We start from the raw sequence: 27,863 nt of genomic DNA on the forward strand, positions 1-27,863 counted from the left end.
TTGGCCTCGGTCACATTCACTTGCTGATCCCTGCACTGGACCACGGGCTGCCTCAGTGTATGTGCATCCAAGACAGAGGCTGGAGTGTGTATCATACGCAGCCTCATACATATTTACAGTGCTATACATCCTCATGTATTTACATGAAGTGATGCTGGTGTGTGAATAAAGCGACGCGCGCTCCTCCCAAACGACTCCACTAAAACCACTCAGTAACGTGTGCCGTCGCCATTCCAACATGTGTAAAAGCAAAATGATAATCTGGGGCAGCCTCAGTGTTTACTGTATAACCAATAGTATATATATATATACTGTATATATAATGGTAAATATTTCAATGCCAGCTGTATTCTGTGGATAACAAGCTGCTCCACTGCCCGCTTTTTCCATCATTTACAACCAGCACTGGCCCTTTCTTTATTGGGTTAGTTCAGGTGATGTACTGTTTACTAGTGGAAAGATTACGATCGCATCCAAACCCGGGCCGCACGCAGTGTGGTACTGTGATAAATATCGACTTTACGAGTTGATTCGAGCTCCATTAAAAGCTGCTTTATGAATACACGGCGGATGATGGGATGCTGGGGACTGTACAGAGGGAGCAGCTGGGCGTGTTGACCAAACTGGAGCCGCTTTGAAATAGGACGTGGAGCCTTTGTTGTGGATCCAGACCTTGAATTTTTCTGTGTGTGTGTGTTTTTGTTTTTTGCTTTCCTGGAAAATGTTGTTCTTTTACTTTCCTGCTTTTCAAGCATTAAAAAAACAAACATACATTGTGCGTTCTGAGTAAAACGTTTGAATGTTGCTCACACACACACACACACTCTCTTTCTTCTCCATCCCAGCAGCAGCAGCAGCAGATTTTTTTCCCCCATCCTTTGTCCGTTTCTTTAGCTTTACAATGTTAGTTTAGGTGCCAATGTTGATTCTAGGGCTTCAACGATGCATCGATGATTAACAAATGACTCATTGAATCACCAAATATTTACACTTATTTAGCAGAAGCTCACAAAAGAGGACTAAGCGACTTGGAAAGAAAGAAGGTGGATCCAAGTGCAGGAGCAGTGCTAGGACAGAAGATGCTCCTGGAAGAGCTGGGTCATCAAGAGCTTCTTGAAGATAGAAAGGGACCTGTTCTGATAGCGCTCGGTAGCTCATTCCACGAGCGTGGAATGACATGAGAGTCCAATCCTTGGACGAACGGAGTAGTTGAGTGGTAACATAAGCCTTTAGGAGAGCATTTAAGGCGGTGGGAGCAGACCCATGGAGAACTTTGTAGGCTAGCTTCAGACTTCAGGCTTCAGACACGACTGGGTGACAGGAGGCAACAAGATCTGTAAAGGTCAATCTGTTAAGATTACCTGCAGCCAAAATGGGTTCTCTCAGAACCTTGGACATAGGGTGAGAAGCTCAGTAGCGCCGCTGCTCCTTTGTGTGTAAAAGAGCCAGATGAGGTGGTTCAGGAACCTGGTTAAGATGCCACCATACAGGGAGCCTCCCTGGGGAAGTGTTCCTGAAACTGTTTGAGAAATAACACGTTTTAATGTTGTCTTGTACTTCCTGTCCAATCAATTTATAGTTATTTTAAGGAAAATCTAAAATTTCATATTCAAAGCCACGTACTTTTCAGCTTCTTAATCATGAGTTTGTCTCATCACGCTGTGTCCAACGTGTCCAGGTGTGAACAGTTGTAAAACACAGTGTGAGTGTGTGGACAAAAGGAAACCACGTTCTTATTATCAGGCATAAATGGAATGCACCTCATTTGAAAAAGGCCTCCTGGACATGCTGTAATTTATGTTTGTGAATGCCGCGCGTCTTCTCTCCGGGTCCCGCCGCAGCAGAGCGCGGTTCTCTCTCTCTTTGCACTTCCTGTTCTGTTTCCTGCTCCGACTCACTCACGGGGGGATTCTCTCGCTCACAGATGAATAATACATCTTGGCCATTTAATTCGGAAAGCAGCAGTAATGAAGCACTTCTTTTCCTTTTTTCCCCACCACCACCACTCTGGGCTCTCACGCGGTGTCAGCGCTGTGATGTTTGAATGTGAAACTGTAAAATAAACATGACAAAAAAATATCATTCATTATTCAATAATAAGCTCAAATGCAAGAAAACAAGAAGAAAAATACATATTGTGACAATTTTAGAACTCTTGTTCGTTACTAAGCTGATGCAGGATTATGACATCTAATTATTCTGAGGTTTCTTTGATCCATCCATCCATCTTCTTCCACTTTATCCCCTCCAGGTACAAACTGGGCCTTTAACACATAGAATATGGAGAGGTAAATAAAACTGCTGTGGACTGAACAGCCGAGAGACACAGAGACAGAAGTGAAACATCCCGGTCCTGGAGTCCACAGTCCACACTTTTTTCCCCAATTTGTGGGCTGATTCAGATCGATCGGGTGCGTGCGCTCGGTGACAGCTGTTTCTGTTGGTTAGAAAAAACAAATTGCGGGTGAGATTAAGAATAACTACTCAGCTAACTCGGTGGAAAATAGTGATGGATTCGCGGCCACAAACTCGTCAACGTACTCTACTGGTTTGTAATTATTAAAACAACATAACAGCTGAAGACGACGTCAGAGCGATGTGACATGGAGCAGAAGGCACGCTAATTATTCTCTGATGAACATGAAATATCAATTATTTTTAGTTTAATCCCATCTAATTTTTGCTTGTCGTTTTATCGTGTGCATTCATCTAGTAGTATATTAAAGCTACTAATTAAGGCTGATTGTTTATTTTATGTATTGGCAAATGAGCTCATTTTCATCTGTCGCCCTAACCATGGTTTGATGTTTCCATGGATTAAAATAAAAGCAATTACTACATGGAATTAGGTTTTTGTCCATATTTTCAAGAAAAACAAAAATGAACCATAAAATCAAAATACACAACTTGCAAATAAAATATGATCGGAACTTTGTTTGCTCTGACTCTTTTGCGTTTGTTCTGACCATGGGCGGGGCTTAGGCAGCTGCCTGCTGATTGGCTACTGAGCTCAACAGACCGGAAGTAGCCACAGGCTTGGTGTTGTTGAAGTTTTCCCCCGGTTCATTTTCGTTTGCTCAATAGATAAAGTGTTACTTGCTTCTTAAAAAGTGCTGTTTGAAAATATTGACACAAATCTAATTATACTAAGAGTACACAGTTGGAAGAAGAACTTGAAAGCACTAAAACAAAAGCGTGCGACGATACACAACAAGAACGAGCAATATTAGTGAGAGCATGCAGACAGAAGCACACCATAAACAGCAGGAACAATATTAAAGACGTTGCTTACAAAAAACAAAAGGCGGAAGCACATTATGCAACAGCGAGATATAACTAAAAAAAAAAACCACACGCAGAGCAAAACACAGCAGCACATACAGCACCTGAAACGTCTAACTTCCTGTCCGTTCACCTCCCTCCTCCTCATTAACATGTTTCATATTTTCCACTTCAGGTGTCTGCACACAACCTACAAGGTAAAAGCATATGAACAATTACTTCATCGTGAAGGTCTGGTGTGTAACGCTGAAACTGGCTTATTAAAAGTGATTACACAGTGTGACGGTGATAGAGAAACAACATGGAAACGATGATGAGAACGGTGTTCACCTGGCATTCATTGTGTTTTTTCATACAAGGCTGCTTATTATGACACAACACCCGCTCTGAAGTACCCGCTGCTGCGTCTTTACGACACTGAGCAAACAATAACACACCTGGAACCACCATGATAAATTGTCTGTTGCCTCTTTATTACAGTATATACAAATACAGTTATTTCTAACATAGTAAAGTCGGTTGATAATATAGGTATTTTGAAGTGTGATTACATAATGTTTGACTCACATGACTCACCGCTGCTTCTGTGGAGCCGCCTGCGAGCTGAATACCTGCCATCACTGATTTGGCTGCCGGCAAGGACACACAAAACACAGCTCACTCTCCTGCACCGAAGTCCATAGAGAAAATTAGCATTTTTTAGCTCATGGAGACATAATGAGCTACTGGTCGAACTTCGTAGTAAAAGCAGCATGGATAAATACTGTCTGCATGCTGTAATGTAGAAGTGTTGATTTTCTCTATGGAATTTGGTGCAGGAAAGTGAGCGGTTTACAAAATTCATTTTCCAGCCAGAAAAGGCTGTTTGATGGAAAGAAAAAGCTGTAAATACATTCTTAGCATACTGTCAAACAGAGCAGGTATTGATTTTAAATAGGTGGGTCTTTTGTTAAATTTCTGTGTCCCTGTTTTTCTCAAGTGGGTCTATACAACTGAAAAAACAGCCCTACTAGAAATGAGCCAAATATTCTAAAATTGATTCGTTTTAAGAAAAATGATCTGCCAACAGTGTAAGCAAATATTGCTTGGCTAGAAAACTTGCAGCCACATTCAGACTGTACTAATGTTCCTTAAAATGAGCAAAAAAATCATCAAAAACTGGACAGAATTAAACAAAGTTGTATGTTTGTCACAGCTAATTGCTGCTAGCTGATAAGTAAATATGAAACTAGCTACTAGTTGATAAGAAGCTAGCTGCTAAGTAAATATGAAACTAGCTGCTAGTTGATAAGAAGCTAGCTGCTAAGTAAAAAACTAGATCCTAGTTGACTGCTAAGTAAATGAAACTACATGCTAATTGATAAGAAGCTACCTGCTAAGTAAATATGAAACTAGCTGCTGATTGATAAGAAGCTAGCTGCTAAGTAAAATGAAACTAGCTGCTAGTGATAAGAAGCTAGCTGCTAAGTAAATATGAAACTGGGTGCTGATTGATAAGAAGCTAGTTACCCATTGATAAGATGCTAGCTGCTAAGTAAATATGAAACTAGCTGCTAGTTGATAAGAAGCTAGCTGCTAAGTAAATGTGAAACTAGATCCTAGTTGATAAGAAGCTAGCTGCTAAGTAAAAATGAAAGTAGATGCTAATTGATAAGAAGCTACCTGCTAAGTAAATATGAAACTCGCTGCTGATTGATAAGAAGCTAGCTGCTAAGTAAAAATTAAACTAGCTGCTAATTCATAAGAAGCTAGCTGCTAAGTAAATATGAAACTGGGTGCTGATTGATAAGAAGCTAGTTACCCATTGATAAGACGCTAGCTGCCAAGTTAATAAGAAGCTAGCCTGCTATCTATCCATCTTGCCATCCATCCATCCATATTTGATATTGTATTACTATCTCATGCTACCACACTTCCCCTGAACCGTCCCTTTAAAATAGTCTGAAGCCATTGTCCGGTTTAAACCTGAGCCTCCTGCACATTTATGACTGATGTAAAAAGCTGTGAGAGCGTGAGGAGCAGGGAGGGAGTGTTTGTGCGATTAAAGGGCTGCGACCCATTAAAGCCTGCAGGCCTGAGTAAAATACAGTGACACGCAGTCTCACTGTAATTCCGCCGTAAAAGAGTCAGCCACTCTCGGATGTAAATTTATCGAGGAGGTCGTAACGTTTTACAGCTGCGGCGCAGTAAAGGATATGATCACATTTGCTCAGAGCCATTGAGATTATGATCCTGGATGTTTTAACACACACGAGCCTCAGCCACACCATGATTATTTTTAATCACTGTTTAAATTGCAATTAATGACAGAGTGTCAGAGCGATAAAGAAGCAGAAGGTTTGGAGCGGGATTAAAAAATATGATGAGGCCACGACTGATGTTTGACACAGAGGTGTGATGACATCCACCACTAGTTGTGACAGGAAGTAAATAACATGTCAATATCTGATTTAAATAATGGTGAAAAACAGTGAGACATTCTTACAGGGGCGCGCATCCATGGTGTCCACCATGTTTCTACGGTGGCCTAGAACAGACAAATCAAGCACTGGGCTTTTTGTGTTTTAAGCCCAAAGGCCACTGCAGTTTCTCAAATACACTTGGATTGGGAGAGTGAAACAGAAGGAATTCAGGTGGTTGAATTACAAAACCTCCTACACACTAATCCTTTAAATGTGGACTGCAGGAGGTATAGATTTTACCTTAAAGGCAAATAAAGGAAACTTAAACTAAACTAAATTCAATTTACTAGGAGAGACACTAAAATGACAAAATTAGATGGAGGAAATTGTAAAAAGTAACATTCACAACACACAAAAGACACAGGAATTAATATCACCGGCAAAAATGAAAAATGTATTTTGTTTTCCACTAATGCTGCTCAAAGACAAAACTAATAAAACTCCACATGTATTGCAGTAATTTGACCGAGGAATAAAAGCCCATTTAACATATTCTCCCTGGTCAGAACCCTGTTCAAACCCATGTGTAAATGAGTGTAATTTTTGTCCAAGGGATTAAAAGAAGCAGCAGCATTTCAACAGATTATTTCTTTCTTGCTGTAGCTGGTTAGGCTACAGGGGCTAAATGCATCGGCACAAATGTGTTAATAAAAGATTAGTTGTTGAAAAAAAAAAGAAAAGAAAAGAAAAAAAGAACAGTATCAGTATCAGACATGAGAGGCAGAGGCAGGTGTTTGCTACATAATCCCCTCCCAGTCGCTCTGAGAGCTTCAAGAGCATGTGGCCTTCTTCTGTCTAGACTGCTTCATCGCTCAGAGTATTTACAGATCCACTCATCAATTTGTGGCCAAAAACAAACACATCACAAAATAATAAATAAATAATAAAAAATGCGGTTGGAAATCTTTCGTTTCCGTTTCTTTGTGTGCAGTTTGTCGTACATTAATGGTTTCCCCCAGCAGACGGTGCCGAGTCCTCACCGATAATGAGCAACAGCAGCTTTAACCCACACAGCATAAGGAGCCCCATTAATTAAAGGAATCCTTGATGTATATTTTCAATTAATTGAGATGTTTAAAGTGGTGTGATCGTGTCACACTGACATGTTTTAATGTGAGGCAGCAGGAGCCTCGTGATGATTGGCCGTAAAAAAAAAAATGGCTTGAAATTGGAAATTTGAGATGCTGAGAGAAAATATCTCTTTCTGATGCTTGATAGACGGAAAATGCCTTTCTATCTAGTGTATGTGTGTCCATTCTTTCCATGGATGATGTATCAAATGGGCAAGGATACGATTCTGAGAAAAACACTCTTTATTATGACATGATACAATTCAGTAGGATTTAATAAAGAAATTTGCACACTATAGAATGAGTCAAATTTTTATGTCCTTACCTTTAAAATAATTATTTTACAATAGACCTGACTTTATTTTGAAATATTTTATGAAAAAGCCCAAAATGAATATTATAATACTAATAGCACAAATGAAAGCAAAAGTGAACAATTGAACAGGAGAAAAAAATGCTAAACAAATACCATCAAACATATGTTTTTTCAGATAAATTAGCATGTTTTAATGGTTTTATGAAATACATTTTAGAGAAGTCCATTTCAACATTTCAGCATGTCTTCAGTGATTGGGCAAAGCTAAGATGCTAGTTGATAAGAAGCTGGTCGCTAACTGCTAAGAAGCGGGCCGTTAGTTCATAAGAAGCGAGTCACTTATTGATAAGAAGCTAGCTGCTAAGTTGATAAGAAGTTAGTTGATAGGAGGCCTTTTGCTAGTTGCTGAGTAACTAGCTGCTATTTGCTGAGTAGCTAGCTGCTACTTGCAGAGAAGCTAGCTGCTTAGTTGTCAAGTAGCTAGCTGCTGACTAAGTAGCTGCTAGTTGTAGAGTAACTAGCTGCTATTTGGTGAAAAGCTAGCTAATCATCCAGTACTGATTAGTATTGTTTTGTTGTTAACACCTGTGTTATGTGTACGTGTGTTAGTTGGAAAAAAAAACACAGAATTACAGGTATAAAGTTGTGAATTGTGATGTACCACAATAAAGAAAATGATGACGATTACATGCAAGCTATTATTTTAAGCTTAACATGTCAGCGCCCACATGCTGTGCTCCAAACATATACTGTAATCTGCCTCCCACACACACATACACACACACAGAGGAACTTATGGATCATACTGATTTGTTGTGACATCTAATAGGAGTGGCGTTTAGCTGTTAACACCGAGCATTCCCACAACCTCCACTCTGGTGGAAGATCCACTTAGCTTCTTTTTACCCCCGTGAGAGGAATATTTGAAATTCAGGGGACGTACATGCATGAAAGGAAATCGAGATGAGGTCTAATGTATATGAATGGGAGCCGCGGAATTCAGGTATTTCACGCCGCGTGCCCTGACAGTGGCTTAAGTGAATAAGTTGTCAACTCGCATTGAAATTCATATTGTATCCACGGCTGGAGCTGAGCCCATTTTCTCCACTGTGCTCTCGCCATGAGCCATACAATAGTCAGGGAGACGTCTAATGAGGCGGGAGGAAAAAATATTAAGAGGGAAAAACCCCTGCACTCAAGAGTAGGCATATTTAATGGCCAGGATCTAAATTCAATGAGATGATCCTCTGAAGGGGGGTTTGGGGCCAGTGGGTGGCAGAGAACAATAAAACACAGGGAGAAGAGGAGATTGTGTGAGTGACTGAGATGGACTGTGACAGTGTCAGCTTTGGTTTGGTCAGTCTGCACAGATGATGAGTGAATAATATGAGTGCAGCTCGGAGGACGGAGGCAGTAGGAGGCTGGTGGAGACGGGTGCAGCTCCGAAACTCTCTCCTTCACATCGTGATCTGGAAAAGCTGTGCCAAATCTCTCCAGTTTGGAAAACCCAGTCAGGTTTGTGTGGTTGAGAGATAAGGCCATAGTCTGACTAAGGAAAATGGACAACATGCAGAGAAATCGATTTGTTGGCCGTGTACATGTGACTCCGCCTCCATAAGTGGCGTTGTATCTCTCTATAAGCTAGTGCGTATTGAATCGGTTTCCTTTTGACTTTAACGTCACAGAAAAACGAACAACAAACGTTAAGATGGATCGTGCTGTGGTTCTGTAGGTTTCGTACCTGCTGTGCGTTAATCGTGATAAAGTTTAGATCGAGCATGGCTCTTGTGGTTGCCGTGCCGTCCAAAGAAAGACGCTGCTGCCATATGATCCAATGACTGGGGAGGAAATTTAGGTGCATGCGCAGAATGCAGAAGTCCAATTTCAGTCCGACTTCAGTCCGACCCCAGTCTGACTAAGCGTATACAAGCAGGAGCAATCGGACTATGAATCACATTTTCCAGGTATATTAGTCCGACTTAGACTAGCCTGGTTTTAGTCGGACCAATGTGTTTATATGACATCAAGTAAACCTAAAATCGGAAGGTACCCACGACTGTCGGAAGGGACAAACGGGACCAAAATCTGGCCACTTATCCTCTCGTGTGGGGCTACACTTTTGACAACTTGCCAAAGCTCCGCCCCCACCAAAAACACTGGCAGTCATTGTTTGACGAGGGATAAAGAGTTCTGGCTGCACGTTGCCTGCCATTTTTCCCGCCACTGCTTCCCTCAGGCAGGTAGAGGTGTTCAGGTATGGCATCTTGTCCTTCCATGGGGTCAGAATGAAACAATTTGTGGCTTTAATTGCAGTAGTGTGACGCCAACAGATAACTTTACTTCTGAATGACTATCACAGAGTGTGAAGGATTTCAACAAGCGTTGCAGAAAACACGTTGCACATGCACAGTGTGACCTTCCCTCTGGACCCTGTGAGTCAGAGGTGAACTCCGGCTCATGTTCACATCAGCTACACAGATTTCTTGCCTCTGATCTGCTGCCACCACGGCCTCGCACGCTCTGACCTTGTAGATCTGCTCGAGAAACTCGCCCCGCTCTGCATATGTTTGGTTTTTCCCCACACTCAGCTTTTGAAAAAAAAAAAACAACCGAAACCTATTTGCAAAGTTACAAAAGATTGTTTTTGCTATGAGGATGTGATGTACTTCAGGTAATGGGCTTCAATTCATTCCCTCTGTGAGTGCCACTGAAGCCCCGGGAATGTTCAGGTTTTCATTTTAAGCAGCTGATTTCTGTGTCGAGCCAGCGCCTCATGCTAATCAGGGAGAAATCATCTGCAGTGTTTGCCTGGAATAAAAAAGTGAAAACATTCCTGGGCTTGAGCAGCACTTAGCCGAGAACCTCTTTATAACCTTTATTCATTGACTCATTTAAATTTAACCCAACGGCGACCTCTTTTCAGAAAAGATGGCTAAATATGTTCATTTTGTTGCATCGCTGCATTTTCCACGTGTGTGATTTCCTTGTTCGAGGATGGCGGTACACATTTCAGCCCACTTACTTCAACCTTTCTACTCAAAGCCATTTCAGAGAGGAGGCAAACTGCTGATGATGGAGTACGACACCGTACAATTCTAGCATGACTAAGCTCGGCTCGACTTGTTTTCTTTTTTTGCTTTTCCATCACTGATCGTGCCTGGTACCTGAATCCTGAAAACATGCGTTCATCTCCAACATTCAGCAAAGCAAATGTCTAAAATCTAAATATTTAACAGAGGATTCTGGTGTATTTAGCGACAGCACTGCTTTGTGTTTGTGCCGCATATAAAACTACGTCACGGCACTTTTGCGCAGCCGTGCTATGACGACTCGTTGAGGAGGAACTATGAAGTAATGGAAAATGACGCGTCTGATACCAAACTGACCCGGGTAGACCCGGGTAGACCCGAGTAGAGCTACAACTGTATAATGGAAAAGTGACAATGGTCCGCCCCCTCATTCCAGGAGCCAATCATCTGCTTTATAGCAGCCAATCATGTCGCTCTGACATGAGCATGAGTTGAAAAAAGCAAGGCTGCTAAAGTTATTCAATGAATCGATTATTAACGGACCTACTAGAGTTTTTTTTTTTAATTATTAAAACAAGATTTCTTAGCTTTTTAAATGTGAATATTTTTCTGTTTTCTTCTGTTTTTCCTACATTTTCTGACATTTTCTGTATTCATTGAGAAAATAATTGTTAGTTGCAGCTCGACAACAAAGTGTGAACTGATCTCTGAACCATGGATGGAACTTGGAACAAGAATAGAATAGGACGCGATCAAGCTAATTAGAAAGTAAGCAATAAGCAGTTTTTCTTTTGCTTTTCAACCACTTCCTTTCTTTCTTTCAGTGTAGATTAAGCGTTCATTTTGAATGAATGTATATATTTGGAGACTAAACTGGTTGCTAGCATTGCGAAATAAAGTCTCGCACATGTCCCTGTTCTGTGATCATGTAAAGTGAATTCATGGCCCTTAATTTGTTTATTTAGACGGGATTATTCGTCTGAAATTGCTTAATAAGATGGCTGCCGAGTGGCAAATCTTTCTCTACCAGGACTTTGTTCTAATCCTTTCATTTAAACAACAAACGATGTGATTGATTTCCTTGATGACTGGACCTGTGGACTAAGCTGTGCTGTGATGATATATACTGTATATCTATAGATATATAGATACACCATATATATATATATAGACGACACCATCAAACATACATGGAACACGCTTTAATCTCCTCTTGACATTAACTCATACATCGCTATCAGGCAGCTGTTTGTAGACAAAGATCAACTTCCCCTGCACGTACGTCACTAATTGGACGCAATTACATGCGATTTTCATACTCACATGGAAACAATCTGGACGCCGTTTGTTTTCATGTCAAGTATCAGCTCGTTTTAGATTGTTTCAAAGCAGCAGCAGCAGCAGCAGCAGCAGCATCATGAAATTCTGCTCTGGTGTGTTAGTGTTTGTCTCTCATCATCATCAACAGCAGCAGCAGCAGCAGCAGCAGAGGCTGCAGTGCTGCTCCTCGTCCACTCTGACTACACACTGCCCCCCAGTGGTGAAACCCTGCACTGCCGTTCCTGGAGTTGCAAGTTGGTCATGAAAGTTTACTGCACAGATGTTAATGAAGCCCAGAATGAGCCGATCCACAGGAGCAATGCATGTACAACTAAATAAATAAATACAGTGTGTCACGTTTATGAAGCTACAGAGAAAATATAGTAAAGTATTTTGTAAATATTTAAGTCAATACTGTATTTTTAAGTCCCACAGCAAAGTTTTATGATTGTATCCCTTTATTTTTTACTTGAAATAGTCTGAGGATGCAGGTAATGAGCCAAGAAGGAAATAATAAGCTGTGATTTGGACAAGGAAGGAGATTGACTGCACTTGCTTCAATTCATTTTGCAATTGATTTGAAAAAGGGGCTCAAAATGAGTAGCAATGTCTTAAAATAATATGTATAAACATATCAAACAATAAGCGGAAACTAAAAATTAATAATTTGTAATGATTTCAATTAATGAGGTTACGTGGAGCAAAGAAAACAGAAAATAATCACATGTAAGACGCTGAAATATCAGAGAATTTGTTTTATTTCGATTAATTGTTGCAGCCTGAATAAACAGTGTATGCTGTGTGTTTAATTTGTGTATTATTTTGGTATATTCCAAATGTAATTTGTGCTTCATACACCATAAATAAACCCAAAACTAGGACAAACGAGCAGGTTTGTCCACATACTTTTGTCCTCAGCTCAATCCAGGTTTGACTTCCTCCACAATATCGCCCTCTGCTGGTTTACTGGTGGAAGAACACGAGTTATCCAGTGAGCAGCTGGTGTTCTTATTTTAAGCCCATGAGAAACGCACACGCGCGCTCCTGTGTTTTATCATTTTCAGTAATTAATCCCTCCCTCGTGCCTTGTTTTTGCAAACCTGTGCACTACATTTAACAGTTTTTTTGTTGTTTTTTTGACAAAATGCCTCAAGCAACACGAGAAAACAATGAGAGAATACGAAGCTGGCATCCAGGAATGTTATGTTCCTCCCGAAGAAACCTGCTTTAGCTTCTGATTTGGCAGCCAACGTGAAAAGTGGAGGCTTTTAGTGAAAACTGCGGGAGGAGCACATGTCTGGTTTCCCAGGGAGACGCGGTCGGGGGTGCAACAGATGTTCACAAGATATTAAAACACATCTACACACTCGTTCGACGTGGTCCTCTAACGCTATACGCCACCTCCTGTCTTAATCCCGTGCCCTCAGAGTGAGTATATGACGTATGTGGCTTGAAAGAGACTGCTTTCTGTTTGGTTTTCAAGTCAAAATACGGCAAAAGATTAATTTAATCGAGATAGTGATGTGTTGGTTTTTAACCGGCTGTTTCTGCCGCCACATTTTCAGCAACATGATCTGAACCGCAGCCTCTCCCACAGTAAAGGAGTCCATTTACCGCCTCCTGCCGCCACAGAAAACGTCACTTAAGGTAAAACAAGTGTTTGTGTGGACGCTGCGAGCAGTTCTCAAACTCACACGGGAGTCGTAGTGAAGACGTGACCTCGACGTGGCCGCCGTGCTGCGCTGGGTCACTTGGCCATGTACGCCGTCACCTCCTTCTCCAGGCTCTGGGCGAAGCGGTGGTTGAGGAAGAGGAGCTGCCCGTGAGGGAGCAGGCGGCTGAGGAGGGCGTCGATGCGGTTGCTCCTCAGCAGAACCTGGAGGGAAAAGATGACGACTTTTCTGTGGTCAGTTGTTGGAGTGAAATGATTTTGGTAAAAACTCATCCTATAAACTGAAAAATAAACAATGCAGTCACTTGAAAATATTAAAAAAGACGTTTGGACACGCTTCCTCACCTCACTCCCCTGCCCCAGCATGTGCAGGTGCTCCAGACAGTGTCGGGTCAGGCCGCGGAGCGTTCCCTCGGCCAGCAGCAGGTTCTCGTGGGGTTCGCACACCAGCGTGAAGCCCAGACTCTGGACGCCGAGCCACAGGGCGCTCGTCTCGTCGGAGAAGGGCTCGCCGGCTCTCAGGCGCACCACCCCGCTGTTGGCGTCCTGCAGGGCCAACGCCTCCTCGCCCGGCACCGCCTCCACCAACGCCCGACCCGAGGCCTCGCGGCACAGGGAGACGGCGCTCTTCACCTGCCTGACTCACACAGGATCACAGCGATATTCAAAAATGATATCAAAGTTTCTGCTAACTAATATCATTTTCTATTTTAAAAGCATGCATTGTTCAGCCCTATTAGCTAGCAAGCTTTTTAACCATTACTTTCTATGTAAATCACATTATTTTACTGTGAATGTTATTATAAAGGTGACGAAAAATACCTTCGGGCTGGTTTTGCTATTCACTGAGCGATTGTTTGAGAAAGCGAAGTTTAACAAATACAAAAATGTGAAATGTACGCTTTGTTGTAAAAAGCACGACTTAGTCTAAGGCTAAAAAAACCATAAAAATGTCATTTTAAAATAATTACACACCAATATAAAACAGAATCTTGGTCGTTTTATTTGATTTCTGCCAATAAACGAGGGCTGTAAATGTTCCCAAACCTTTAAAATGATGAAGTTCTAAAATGTCCTCTTTTATTTACATATTCATTTGTAACAATTTGCATATTATATGGAACAAAGAGACCAGAAAATATACATTTAAGAAGCAGAAAAATTAAGGAACAATAAACCCGGCTAAATATTACATACATATACATAATGAACCTTTAAAATGCCTCTTCTTCCTCCTCAAAAGCTGATAAATGATTATTATTATCATCATTAGTTGATGCGTCACAGTTGAAGGTCACGCTGTCATTCTTTTGTGATGACAGTTTTAATCAGTGGTTACAGCAGAAAAAATGCCCCCTCAGACGCCGAGAACAAAAACAAACGAGGCGACCGTGGAGAGAAGTGACGGCCTCCGCTGCTCCGTCTGATGCTGTTCACGTCCAGCACCATCAGAAAATCAGCAGGACGCAGAGAGAGAGGAGGTGGAGGAGCAGGTGCGGACGCACAAACAAACAAACACCTGATGGCGGCTTTGTTTTGCTCGGATTATATAGAAGTGCAGTACACACGACTTTTAGGGGAAAGATATTGTTTGACGTGTGGCACAAACGAACAATTAACTGGAGAAATACAGGTTTTTAGTGTCACACACTCAGTCATGAATAGAGTCCTACTTTATTGATTAAAACCACAGCTAAATGGCGCTCGTGTTGATATACTGTCAAAGGTCAGAGGTCAACCAAATCCTAATCTTGCCTGGGGCACCAACATGCATAGGCTAGGCATGGCTGGGTGTTCCTAATAAACTGGACACTATATGTAAACAAATAAAAAAAAAAACCTCATAAAACGAACTGGTTCTTGAATACAAATGAGTTTCCAGCACAGACTCGGTGACAGAGACGGACTCACCGGGCCACCACCGCCACCTTCTCCCGCTGCAGGAGCCGCCTCTGCTCCGCACTGAGCCCGCGCTGCTGCTCCGTCAGCGCCGCCTCATCCGGACCGAACACGCGGGAGTAAAGGATTCTGCTCTCCGCAGAGGAGAGAGCGCTGACCGGACACACGGTGTGGATCAGAAAACACCGAACCATCGTGTCAGGAGACGAAGAAACACCACAAAAAAACACACTTTTCCAGTTTTAAACACAAGCTTTTTCTCAGGTTTGATTCAGCGCCGTCATGTTTTTAATTCACTTCCCACTTCCGCGTTGGTCACGTGAGCGCTCGTGGTTTCCGTTGCTGTGTGGTGTTTACAACAGCAGATGGCGCTCGCTCCATGTAGTATATTATATTATATTATATTATATTATATTATATTATATTATATTATATTATATTATATTATATTATATTATATTATATTATATTATATTATATTATATTATATTATATTATATTATATTATATTATATATATTATACTTGTTATCATTTCTTCCCAGAATCAATCACGCAATATTGTCCTTGGATCTTATCTAAGATTCCATTTTTAATTTTAATTTTGTTGTTTTTAATGTTGTTTTTTTAGTCTGTACATTTTTAACTTGTTAAGTTATATATATATTTTTATTTCATTTTTTTTGTGTGACCAGGGAGATGTGCAAAGTATGAATTTCATTGTGCAGTGTGACGTCTGTCTTAAATGAACATATGACAATAAACCTCTTGAATCTTGAATATATTATATTATATTATATTATATTATATTATATTATATTATATTATATATTATATTATATTATATTATATTATACTACATTATATTATATCATATCATATTATATTATATCATATTATATTATATTGAGTGGAATTGTATTTATTTATGACTTAAAACAAAATGTATTCACTGCCTAAGACACACGTTTCAACTTTCATTGAATGGAAAATAAATAAATAAATGAATAAAATAAAGAGGTATTATAATCTAAGTTTGTCAGCTGGTTGATTCAATCACCTTTTGTCTTTCCTTAAATTCTACCACATGCTATATTTACCTGAGAGCATGTGTCTGAGAATCACATTAACTCCACGTTATTTTATTATTATTTATTTGATTATTTTGTTTGTTTCTGACTTGTGGAGTGGACAGAAAAGAGGAGATGATAAAGTGTCAGTGAAGCAGAAGCAGCTGCAGTGACACTGAGATCACTGAACACTTTCTGAGTCTGGGGCAGCTGTTAATCCAACAGCTGCTGCTGCTCACGCTAACTTACTCTGTGTGTGTGTGTGTGTGTGTGTGCACTGCAGTGATGGAGGGAAAACTTTGTGCTCCGTCACCATTCACTTCACCACAGTGTTTAACCTCTTAACCTCTGGACATTCAGTCCTGCAACAATAGATGTGATGTGGTTTGTAAGATTTCATGTGTTTGGATCAGAGCTGGCCCAAGGCGAACTCAGCGGCTAAAAAAATTAACATGTTCTAAATAGTGTTTAACTGGTCTAAGTTATTTGATAATAAAGTCATATTTGTTTTTGAGAAAAGAAAGTTTTAAAAGTTGTAATAGTTGTAATAGTATGCCTCCTCCTGACCGGTTTAGCTGCCCAACACCACTCCACATGAGCCTGACTGGTGTTTTTTCATTTGTTTAATCCACTTTGTATGAAAAATTAAAAGCGTTTGTGGTGCAGCTCTGGTTTATTTAACCCAGATGAAAAGTTGTGTAGAGGAGAACGTGTGCAGCCGCCACATTGTGTGTAATGATTATCTCAGGCTGCTTCACACTCATCGCTCTTCAGTTATGAAGCAGTGAACGAGTGAATCTCTGCAGGTAATAATTAACCAAAAACAGTTGTGACAAGTCAATGCCAAAGTGGAGCTGCAGGTTCCCTGCACGTGCAGGCTCACACAGCTTTCAAAATAAAAGCGGTGTGAAGGAATTGCTTTAGCATTTTCTTAATGTTTTAGCATTTTCTTAATGTAGTGTTTTCTTAATGTTGTAGCGTTTTCTTAATGTTGTAGCATATTCTTAATATTGTAGCATTTTTAATGTTGTAGTGTTTTCTTAATGTTTTTGTATTTTCTTAATGTTTTAGCATTTTCTTAATGTTGTAGTGTTTTCTTAATGTTGTGTTTTCTTAATGTTGTAGCGTTTTCTAATGTTGTAGTGTTTTCTAATGTTGTAGTGTTTTCTAATGTTGTAGTGTTTTCTAATGTTGTAGTGTTTTCTTAATGTTGTAGTGTTTTCTTAATGTTGTGTTTTCTTAATGTTGTAGTGTTTTCTTAATGTTGTAGCGTTTTCTAATGTTGTAGTGTTTTCTTAATGTTGTAGTGTTTTCTTAATGTTGTGTTTTCTTAATATTGTGTTTTCTTAATGTTGTAGCGTTTTCTTAATGCTGTAGTGTTTTCTTAATGTGGGTGTTTTTCTTAATGCTGTAGCATTTTTTTAATGCTGTAGCATTTTATTAATGCTGTAGTGTTTTCTTAATGTTGTAGCGTTTTCTTCATGTTGTAGCGTTTTCTTAATGCTGTAGCGTTTTCTTAATGTTGTAGCGTTTTCTTAATGTTGTAGCGTTTTCTTAATGTTGTGTTTCCTTAATGTTGTAGTGTTTTCTTAATGTTGTAGTGTTTTCTTAATGTTGTAGTGTTTTCTTAATGTTGTGTTTTCTTAATGTAGCGTTTTCTTAATGTTGTAGCGTTTTTCTTAATGTTGTAGCGTTTTCTTAATGTTGTAGCGTTTTCATAATGCTGTAGTGTTTTCTTAATGTGGAGTGTTTTCTTAATGCTGTAGCATTTTCTTAATGCTGTAGTGTTTTCTTAATGTTGTAGCGTTTTCTTCATGTTGTAGTGTTTTTTTAATGCTGTAGTGTTTTCTTAATGCTGTAGCGTTTTCTTAATGTTGTAGCGTTTTCTTAATGCTGTAGTGTTTTCTTAATGTTGGAGTGTTTTCTTAATGCTGTAGCATTTTCTTAAAAGTTGCAGTGTTTGTCACATCAGGGCCACCGTAAAGTCTGAAAAAGTTGAGGTGATGTTGAAATACAGTCAGTCTGAGTCACAGTTCCCTCTGTTGAAGAAAAACCAGCTGAATCAGAACAATAACAGGAAGTGGTTGGAGGCAGGGGCAGCCAGCCAGAAGCACCGACCAATGACAATCAGGCCCAGCTCTTTTGAAATAAAGGAAGCTTATCAAAATACTTGATCATTTATGTTGGGTTTGCATTACCACAGTGGGAAATTAAAACATCCTCATTCTGCAGGGAGACAAAATCACACGCTGTTGATGCTCGAAAACAACCCAATACAGGAAGTTCACGTCTCTGCCCCACAGCCTCCTCCTCCACCCTGCCAGTGAAACCACACTGTTTCACCGCCCAGTGCCACCTTGTTAGAACCTGGTTTTACAGGCTGGTTTGTCAGTTTGCTGCTAGTGTCAACAGGTCACAGCAAACAGTTGCATTTTCTCAGAGCTTTGATCAGACCTTTGCTGCAGAAGTCAAACGGGCCAGACTCAGGTGGAGACGAGGATTCACACGAGGGTCGCCAACCTTTCCGTAAAATAAGGATTTGTTCCGTATTGGAAAGATCAAAGACGTGTTCCGTATTGAACAGATATGGAACACATTTTATTCCTTATATTTTTAAATAAAACCATAACAGAAAAAGGTCAGATTAGTCCACTAAAATAAAATCCTCCTCCTGCTGTTAATCATTCATTACTAACCAACGGGAAACGACTATTTTTGAATGTCCGTCTGAATCACTGCAAGTCCTGTGTATCGTAACCACGGAGAGATGTAACGGATGTACTGTAAAACAGCAAAACTGCGCCTTTTACTCAACTGTGAAAGTGTGTAGACATAATCTGGCCTAAATGTAAACAGTATAACAGTAGAGAATGGGATTAGTCATTCATTTAAAACTGGTTTTTGCCTGAATTTTCCCCTTAAGACATGTTATTACACATTTTCTGTTAGGTGCTTTTTTTGTTGACCTCAAATTCGGCAAATCTGACACAAGTTACGAGTATTAAACCAAGCCTGTGGAACGGCAGCTTTTATACAGTATAAAGTAGCATTGGATGGATCCAGGTGTAAAACCACACTCATTTTCTTGACTGTGGCACTGCCTGGGACTCATCTGCATTTTAAATCAGACAGTTGAAGTGAGGGAAGTGTGAAAAGCAGCGCTGAAGTGAAGAAACAGCGCTTCTTCAGACGAGACTGAGTTTCAAGGGTCGACCAACAGACACTGTAAGAAGTGCTGGCTGTAAATGTGTGTGTGTAGATCTCTCACACAAAGACTCTCTTTCCGCTGCCTGATTTCAAACTTTGGTAGAGAGCCAGAGGGGAGGGAGGAGGGAGGGAGGGAGGAGGGAGAGTCACGTGTTTCCAACACATGCCGCCACTGATTGTTTTCCCTTGTAAAACACAACTGTTAACCCTCCTGTCAGGGCACGTCAGGCGCTGCCGACGCAGAGGCACTCCCTACATACACACACACAGGAATGTGTGCTTGTGTGCATGTGAGAGAGAGGGCACGTGCTGCAGCAGAGAAGAAACTCCCATGACGGCTGTGGAGGGAAAATTTGAAAAAAACTGCTGTGCATGTGCAGGAAAAACCTGTGTCGCGGTCATACGGAGAGCTTCAGTCTGAACAATGGCTGGTGTGTTGTTGTTGTTAGAGAGGTCACATGTGTGTGGAGTCAAGTTTGACGCACAACATGTGACGTGTGATCGTACAGCAGTGCACCGACAACTCCTCGAACAGAAACATACTAATGGAAAAATGTCTCCATGTGGATAAAAAGCCGTTCTCACACTCCTAAACTCTTTCTTGCTCACTTTAACAAGGAGTTGAAGATTCTATACCGTGAAAACTTCAGTTAGAAAAGGTGCAGCCTCCCATGCTCACACTGGTGTCAGACAGTGGTTAAACCCTTACACAAACATGCTCATGAGTAGTAGATTTAGTTTAGACCAATAAATGTTACACAGAGGAGCTTTAAATCTCAGTATCTACATCTCAGGCTACGTCTGTACACTCGTAATTCATCGCTTAAAAAACAAAACCAACAAGTTGAACTAAAATGAGTCACTGAGAGAAGCTTTAAATAAACACGTCTGGCTTTTTTTTCTCCACTGAAATGAAGTCCAGAAGTAAAGCTGGGGATGGAAACCAATCAAATTGTTAAAAAAATAAAATAAAATTAACATGAACGTATCTGTGTTAGATTATTTTTTTATATATTCCACTACAGACACAGACTTCTTTAAATACATTCAAAGACATTTTATGGACGGTCATGAAAGAAACATGTTTTACTGTACATATAACCTTTTTCAGGAGTTTGGATTAAGGATCTCGTTGGTCTAATTCTGCACTTTACTTTGACTCCTTTATAAATCTCTTTTAATTACCTCCTTTTAACTTTTAGATTCTGTTGTGAGCTTTATAGCGGAAATTATCTCGTTTCTGTAACTATTTGTACCATCAGTGCTGCTAACTTGTCCAGGACTCCCTGGAAGACGGGATCTTCCTGGCTAAATAAAAAACAAAAAGTTGCTAGAAATGACAGGCAAGGTTAATTTAATTTTAAAGCGCTAGCACAAATCATACGTCTATCAAGTTTTAAATGAGGGCTGAGCAAAAACAATATTTTTAAGGCTACCTTAATGTATAGAATTTAAAGTTTCATCCTGCCCAAGAACATATTCACAACACAAGAGGTTTCAAAAGATAAAAAGATGGTGAACATGTTTGAATGCACATTGGATCTTTATTTCAACAGCTCCCCCCACGAGCCTGCACCAAAGTATTCAACACGGACATTATTGCCTGAACAGAGGTGAAGACATTTTCATCTCTGAACATTAAAAAGGGTATCGAAAGCAAAACAAAGACTTTTTTTTTGGGAAAGATTAAAAAATCCTTTTATACTTGCCGACCTGCAGCACTGGAAAAAAATCTCACTGCAAAGTTCACAGGTAGTTTTTGTTTGCTTTGGTTTCTTCTGACCCAGATAAAATGTAAACAAAAAAGAAACACCATTACATACTAGAACCAATCAGAGAGAAAGAAAACAGCTTTGTTTTCAATTGCATACATTAATAAGTTCACATTAAAATTTGCTTTGTGGGTCGTCTGGTAAAATGTGAGCTTGAATGGGGAACATTAAAACCTTTCTGGAGAGGCAGCATCAACAAAACGGGGGGGGGAAGCACCTTACCATTTCAGGTTTTTGAATTAAGTGCTAAAATAAGGTGGAACACGACCAATGCAGAAAAAATCAAATAAAATGAAAGCATTCAGTGAGGAGACTGAAAGATAAACTTCAGACGAGGCAGTGTGGTTTAGTCGTTGTATAGGAATCTGGCAGCGAAATGACAAAAAGGTCAAACGGGCAGTGAAAGGGAAAAGCCTTTAAAAATGATCACAACGCTTTAGAGCATCTTCTACGTCTTCAGGGTTCATCATTTCATGTCTTTACCTCTCTGAATTTGCATAAATAATAGTTAAATGAAACTTAAAATCCCTCTCGACTTGGTGCTCATAAACTCCTTGAAAAACCAAAAAAAACTCGTTTCCTTGCTGGTGGCGGGAAAAGCCTCGGGCTCAGAAGGAAATTCATACTCAGTCCGTTCACAGAGGAGGAGGAAGAAGAAGAAAAGGAGGCGCTCACAGCTTCTTCAGTCGGCTGTACATCTCTCTCTTGCTGCGCTCCCCGGCCCAGGTGCGGCTCTTGAAGCGAAACTTCCTGAGGTCCTCTTTGTAGTCCTCGTGGTGCATGGGCCGGTACGACCGAGGTTCACATTGTGACTGTGCGGGGAGGACACGGAGACAAGGTCAGAGGGAGGGACTTCAGCCACTGACAGGTTTTATTTATTCACCTTCATCTACATCTGGTGCACCCATGTTTTGGACGTTTGGAAATTTTATCTTGCAATACAGCCAGATGTTATTTTCATATCACAGAAAGTGCAATATTGGTTAAAGCCAAAATATAATTTTATTACTCATAAAAAGGTCAAGAACATTCAGCTCAGCTGTCACACCAGCTCTTTCCAATTTCATTGAAGATTTCAGTAAACTTAACCCGAGCGCAACTTTAATCATAAAATGCTAAAAAAAACTAACCTGGAAATGAGGGAAGAAGTCTTTGTAGCCGCCCTTGAGGATGTAGAGCTCGGGGTAGTGGAGTTTGGGGTAGTCGTTCAAGGCGCGGTCTCGCTCGCGGACGAAGCGGCACATCCGAGGGCCCCGCTCCGACGAGAACTCGCAGTGGAAGACGATGACGACGCGCTTCTCCGGACAGGACGGGATGACGGGCGTCTTGAGGAGGAAATCCTCCACCTGCTCCTCCTGGTGCAGGTTCAGCGCCTCCTGAGGCCACAAAGAACCGAAGCTCGATGAGTACAGGATTGTGGTTTCTCTCCCTCTCCACCAAGTGATAAACGAGATGTATCAATAAATAAATTAGCGTTATAGACTCACCTTGATGTGTCCCCCTTCAAACTCGTAGGGATAGCGGCAGTCGATGACGATGACTCGCTCGACTAGATGGTTAAACTGTCCGTTCAGAGCTGCCACCATCTGAAAGAAAACAAAGAATACACATTTTAATGGTTTATTTAAGAAAAAAAACAAACAAAACAGAGTAAAAAAGCCGAAAGTTGCTGAAAATGTAATCATTTGCAGGGGTTTATGGGGCGTGTAGCTCCATGAATAATGCCCGTCGAACTAGGCTTCGAAGTTTTCCCTTAGTGGTTAAAATGTAATGTAAATAAGTCATTCACGTTTGTAGGCGTGTGTTTGTATCTTAAAAGCATCTACTCACAACGTCTGGGGTAATGTATTTGAGGTCTTGATGTTTGCCGTCCACTGTGGATAACACAAAAGGCTAAAAAAAAGAGATAAAATGAAAAAAAAATATTGGATTAAATGTGTGACTTTCACATAATGACATAATCTACAAGTGTTGAGGGGAAAAACCTTGAGGAGATTATTGCCCTCACCTTGGTGAAATCTCCGATCAGCTCATGAGAGCCTTCCTCACCGTCCAGCACCTTCTCGATCTCCACCTGACAGAAGGACTTGGACCTCTGGAGCAACGAGCAGCTCTGAAGGAGAGAGTCTTAGTTAGACAAGAGCGTGTGGTTTCAGCAGAGGCTGCACGTTAATCACATCACCGGGTTTGTGCTTAGTGCAAATTAAAATACTGAACTGTAGATGGGAGAGACCGCTTCCTGACTTTAAGCATCATTTATTATCGTAGGGCAGTTGAAACAGGAAGTCAGCATAAATGAATAGCCATCATCTGTGCTGGTTTCTAAAAACCGGCATCAGACGTGTGGCACGGGGCAGCGAGGACTCACCATTCGCGGCGATTCAGGGTTCTGTTCCAGGGTGGTGACGTGCGTTCCGGCCACGCTGCGCCGTCTCTTCACTCTGGCCGGTGTGTTCTCGTCTCCGGGGCAATCGGGGCGCTTCGCAGAGGGGCGGGAGACCGGGCTGGGGCTGGTGCTGGGCATGGGCATGGGCAGGGAGGGCGAGCGGAACAGGTTTCGTGGCCGGCAGCGAATCACAGGCTGGTGAAGACGAAAATTGATATTTAAAATACTGTAGCATTTAGGTCAGTATGCTTGATATCAGCCAAGCAGAAATGCTACATTCCTGTAGTGGAATAACATGAATGCTTGTTGGTTAGTAAGGCAACTTACAGAGTCTTCTCCTGCATTGTCAGACACCAGCGGGGCAGTGAGCAAGCTGGCCATTCCCATCGGCATCCCAGAGTCGTTCTGTAGGAGACACAGGTTTGTAAGTTTATCGTCATCCTATAAAAACAGATTTGTGAGGAACGATGTCAGACATTTGTTCTGAACAGGGGCCTCACCTCCATGTCGTCATCCAGCACTCCAAAAAAGCCGTCGTCGTCATCCTCGTCGTTTGTGGACAAGCGTCTCAGGAACATGGGGCTGGAGTCAAAAAAGTCCAACTGCTGGCTCAGGGGAGGTGAGGAGAGCTGAAACCGAGAGGAGGAAAAGATGAGTTGGCATCTTCCGACAAGCAAATGTCCAGAGCCTGTGACTGGAGTTTGATTCACATACCATGAGGGCTGGCGCTGAGCTGGGGCGGCAGGCAAACGCGTCTTTTGATTGTCCTTCGTTGAAGGAGCGCCCACGACACCGCGAAACGGGCTTGGTTGGTTTCTTGAATTCAAAGCCCTCCTGGAAAACATGTGTTAAAAAGTTCAAAACCCAGCACTCAAGACTTTGTGGTTGTACAACCACTGCTAATCTGTAGATGAGTTGCTGTTTTTTTACACTTACAAAAGGGTTAAAAACATGAAATAAGATTTAAATAAGGATATACCAAAAATTTGAAGCCAAATGTTCAAACACATCAGATGTCTCGTCAGTAAAAGTTCACGTTATGGTTTGGATACAGCCAGGAGAAGGTCAGATTAATAGTGCGGGTCATCTTTTAAAAACCACCTTCAACGACAGGTGCAAACAAAGACAAACAGCAGTTCTGACCTCTGGCATGTTCTCTTTGTTCTCTTGTTGACAGGAGGCGGTGTTTTGTGTGCAGGGCTGCTGGCTGAATATCCCATAGCGGTGAGAGTCCCGTTCCTGTCCCTTTAGAGATGGACTGAAACCCAGGAGCTGGAGCTAAAGACAGGAGAAGACGGACATGGTCAGAATAGGTAAAACACGCTGCTCTGTGGTGGGCAAGTTGGACACAGGAGGATGATTTTTACCCAACAAAATGAAGAAATTCATTCTTACATTACAAGTATAAAGATCAACCAGATATTAAACTGACTTTAAAGCACAAAATCCAAAAATATAATGCTACTTACTGGCAATGAGTTGTTTCTTCTAAATGGTACCCTCCTGGAATTGACAGAAAAAGGGAGACAGTCATGAGTACAAATAAAAACCAAACCGTCTGCGTTTGAAATAAGATGCACAATAACACAAGTCCACGATTTTGGAGCAACTCACTCGCTGATGACACGGCTCGACTGTTGAATGGCTTTTTCAAACCTGTAACCGAAAAAATAGAGAACGGTTCAGAGTGTGCAGGAAATGGTTACAAACTTTCAGGATAGTGCTTTGCATAAAAGAGAAGTAACACGTCTTTGTAATAAAAACCAGCTTTGGAAAGAGGCTGAAAAGGACTCGAATGCCAGACGAGACACTGTGCGCCAATTAACTACAAAGAATCTGTACATCTATTGAGAAACCAAGAGGAGCGGTTGGACTGGAGGAAGTCAGGCGAGTTCACACAAGCAAGAGGTGGTCTATGCATTGGAGTGATGCCCACCTGTATGCAAAATGAGTTGAGGAGAGCTCAAGGAGAGATGCAGTGATCAGCTAATCTACCATATGCCTGCTGGAGCCAATGCCGCCAACCCCTTCTCTGTAAGGGCCCTTTGTTTGTCGAGGGGGAGCGTGTCCCATTCAATGCAGACCAGAAGAAGGGAGGGCAGTTGTTCACTGGGGGTGCCCTCATTTCAATAGCGTGCTCCCATTTTTCCTATTGAAATAACAGCGCATAGGAAGAGTGTGCCAAAACGCAGAGGGGGTGGGCTATCATTAAATCCTAAAGCAGACCATGTCTCCCCCCACACCGCTTCTGAAACCTGGAAACTCCTAGCAACCAAACAGCTGTAGAGGATGTGAATGAGTTCTTCAGCACCTAATGCTGCTGTAAAGGAACTCGCACATCAGACGGTGGCAGATGTCTGCAGAGACTCACCCAACTGAGAATCAAGAAAAGGGCCACCCAAGATTAGCCCAGCTGAGCTACTATAGATAAACACGACAAACACACTTACTGATCAACGACAGAAAAGGTGAAGTTGAAACGAATCATTTCCCCCTTTATTCTCGTCTCTACCCTTTACGTATCAAGACTGGCTTTCAACAGGTGTAAACTGTGACGCTCCAGGTGACAAGTGTTTTAACTGAAACAAAGAAAGTCGAGCTGGCTTGCCTTATAGAGTAATCTTATTAGGAAACTCAAGTAAGGCTCTCATCTTAAAACCAACAGTAAAAAAAAAAACCAATAATCCCACAAATGAGAAATTTTGCTTGGCTCAGCTGAGCTTGAGCACAGGGTGGAGGTGGATGGGTGGTGTGTTAATCTGATTGATTACAACAGACGTGAGGGGGGAAGCACCACTTACGCGTCATCTACTTCAACAGCATCCATGGGACTCGAGGGATCCATACCAAGGCCTGATGAGAGAGATTTTAGCCAGATTAGTATATAGATAAGATGGCAGAGCAGATGAGACACTGACACTAAATACTAGCTCAATACCAGTGGATTAGAGGAGCAACTGGTAAAATAATGAATATACAAATGGTACCAGAGTTGCATTCTGGATTCAGACCTTATCAATTTGTAGTGTGAAGAATGCAGTTAAGCAGTGGGGAAAAAAATGCTGTATGTGACGACTATGTTAATTTTGAAGTAAATAATTAAAAATTAGGTCAGGCAACCCTTGTCAAATGAGTTTTGGATGAATAAAACAAAAGTTTGACCTTGGGCTATGAGAACAAAGGAAGTGTCAGGAAATAAATAAACTGATTAATTAAATCATACATCTGCCAATGTTGTTCATAAAAAAAAAAATTCACAAAAAAAGATTTGCATAGTTAAATAAAATCAAAGCAAAAAAAGCATCACAACTGAAGATAACATGGAAATGTTTGGCATTTGTGCTTATCAAACCAAACGAATGGCAACACATGATTAAAACAAAACAGCATGGACAATGCCGATTATCTCAATACCACACCTAAATTAAGATGCCTTGTATGACTTGCAAAGCATACACATTAAGCCTCGGAGGCATCGTCTTTAAATAAGATCAATTAGCACAGACAATGGGTTTTAATTTATTGATGGTGGCTCACCAGCATCAGATGAGACGTCAGAGGCAAAGGAGGGAACCTTTTCAAGGGTCGCATGCTTTCTCCTCTTCGGCGTATCATACTGACTGTGTGGGGGAGAGATGGACAAGAAAATAAGACAATGGTGTGACCACCAAAACCACACTATACATGCTAGATTAGACGTTTTCTCCATGTCTTGTAAAACAATAAAAATAAAGACAGCAGCAGATAAAAATATATATAATTGACACATAAAAAGCCATAATCATAATCATACCTTCCGAGTCCAGCTAAATTGTCCATGTCCAGAGCCAAGTTGGTGACAGGAGATAGCACAGTGGAGGGTCCAGGGGAGAACAGATTCCTGCAGTGCGAGCTCAGCTCGGGCAGAGAGAACGAGGAAAGCCCGGGGATCCCGTCGGGCCTTCTTTTCAAAACGTTACTAACGGGGCTGGTGTTCTCAAAAATATTAGCCGACTCCATTGTTTGTACGAATTTCACAGTCCGCTATTGTTTTGTGGTTCTTTTTCTGCTTTGTTTCGTTCAAATCTCGTGTCGTAAAAATGCCAATTAGTTAGCAAGACGGCCCGAACTTCAAGCTAACAAGCCAGCTAGCTTAGCAATAACTTAAGATAGCATTTCACCATGAACACCGGCTGCTGGAGACCCGGTGCTTTCCGCGCGGGGTGAAACTTTAAAACAGTCTTGCTAGTTCAGTAAAACCACATAGTTGTGAGTGGTGTTGGTCACAGAGAGCTGCAGCGGCACAGCGTACTCCCCCTCTGACAGCTCCTGGGTTCTGAGAGAAAGAAGCAGTGGCTGCTCGTATTTATGTTCAAAATAGAAGATCTGGAGCGGCAATC

The 27,863-nt window shown here is 41.3% G+C and overlaps 2 protein-coding genes across 9 annotated transcripts; both read right to left on the reverse strand.

Moving 5' to 3' along the window:
• Nucleotides 1-889: 889 nt before the first annotated feature.
• ap5s1 (adaptor related protein complex 5 subunit sigma 1) lies at nucleotides 890-15,358 on the reverse strand. Of its 8 annotated transcripts, XM_044047358.1 has the most exons (8): nucleotides 15,063-15,358; nucleotides 13,497-13,788; nucleotides 13,174-13,355; nucleotides 3,850-3,911; nucleotides 3,387-3,472; nucleotides 2,167-2,437; nucleotides 1,624-2,052; nucleotides 890-1,519 (listed from the first exon to the last, which is right to left on the reverse strand). In XM_044047358.1, the coding sequence occupies exons 1-3, from the start codon at nucleotides 15,242-15,244 to the stop codon at nucleotides 13,227-13,229; spliced, it is 603 nt and encodes a 200-aa protein (XP_043903293.1). In that variant the 5' UTR covers nucleotides 15,245-15,358; the 3' UTR covers nucleotides 890-1,519; nucleotides 1,624-2,052; nucleotides 2,167-2,437; nucleotides 3,387-3,472; nucleotides 3,850-3,911; nucleotides 13,174-13,226. The 8 variants fall into 8 exon arrangements, with proteins under 8 accessions (XP_043903293.1, XP_043903288.1, XP_043903287.1 ...); XM_044047353.1 differs by having other exon boundaries at nucleotides 1,624-2,437; nucleotides 3,859-3,911; XM_044047352.1 differs by having other exon boundaries at nucleotides 1,624-2,437.
• Nucleotides 15,359-20,850: 5,492 nt separating this feature from the next.
• On the reverse strand, nucleotides 20,851-27,820 carry cdc25b (cell division cycle 25B). The gene is made up of 15 exons (XM_044048029.1): nucleotides 27,278-27,820; nucleotides 27,022-27,104; nucleotides 26,286-26,337; nucleotides 25,099-25,140; nucleotides 24,954-24,987; nucleotides 24,628-24,762; nucleotides 24,199-24,318; nucleotides 23,985-24,113; nucleotides 23,812-23,889; nucleotides 23,467-23,679; nucleotides 23,107-23,211; nucleotides 22,929-22,991; nucleotides 22,586-22,684; nucleotides 22,229-22,474; nucleotides 20,851-21,910 (listed from the first exon to the last, which is right to left on the reverse strand). Exons 1-15 carry the CDS (start codon nucleotides 27,481-27,483, stop codon nucleotides 21,770-21,772), a joined length of 1,746 nt encoding a protein of 581 aa, XP_043903964.1. The 5' UTR covers nucleotides 27,484-27,820; the 3' UTR covers nucleotides 20,851-21,769.
• Between the last annotated feature and the right edge of the window lie 43 nt (nucleotides 27,821-27,863).

This window comes from Solea senegalensis, linkage group LG16 (genome assembly GCF_019176455.1).
Source record: "Solea senegalensis isolate Sse05_10M linkage group LG16, IFAPA_SoseM_1, whole genome shotgun sequence".
Taxonomy (NCBI): Eukaryota; Metazoa; Chordata; class Actinopteri; order Pleuronectiformes; family Soleidae; genus Solea; species Solea senegalensis.

Excerpts from the sequence above, each read along its gene's own strand:
- ap5s1 (XM_044047359.1), bottom strand. The coding sequence starts at position 15,244 with ATGGTTCGGTGTTTTCTGATCCACACCGTGTGTCCGGTCAGCGCTCTC. Across the intron at positions 13,789-15,062 it reads AAGGTGGCGGTGGTGGCCCG|GCAGGTGAAGAGCGCCGTCT; the intron begins GTGAGTCCGTCT and ends TGTGTGAGTCAG. Across the intron at positions 13,356-13,496 it reads TGCTGGGGCAGGGGAGTGAG|GTTCTGCTGAGGAGCAACCG; the intron begins GTGAGGAAGCGT and ends TTTTCCCTCCAG.
- cdc25b (XM_044048029.1), bottom strand. The coding sequence starts at position 27,483 with ATGGAGTCGGCTAATATTTTTGAGAACACCAGCCCCGTTAGTAACGTT. Across the intron at positions 24,763-24,953 it reads GAAGAAACAACTCATTGCCA|CTCCAGCTCCTGGGTTTCAG; the intron begins GTAAGTAGCATT and ends TCCTGTCTTTAG. Across the intron at positions 22,685-22,928 it reads AATACATTACCCCAGACGTT|ATGGTGGCAGCTCTGAACGG; the intron begins GTGAGTAGATGC and ends GTTTTCTTTCAG.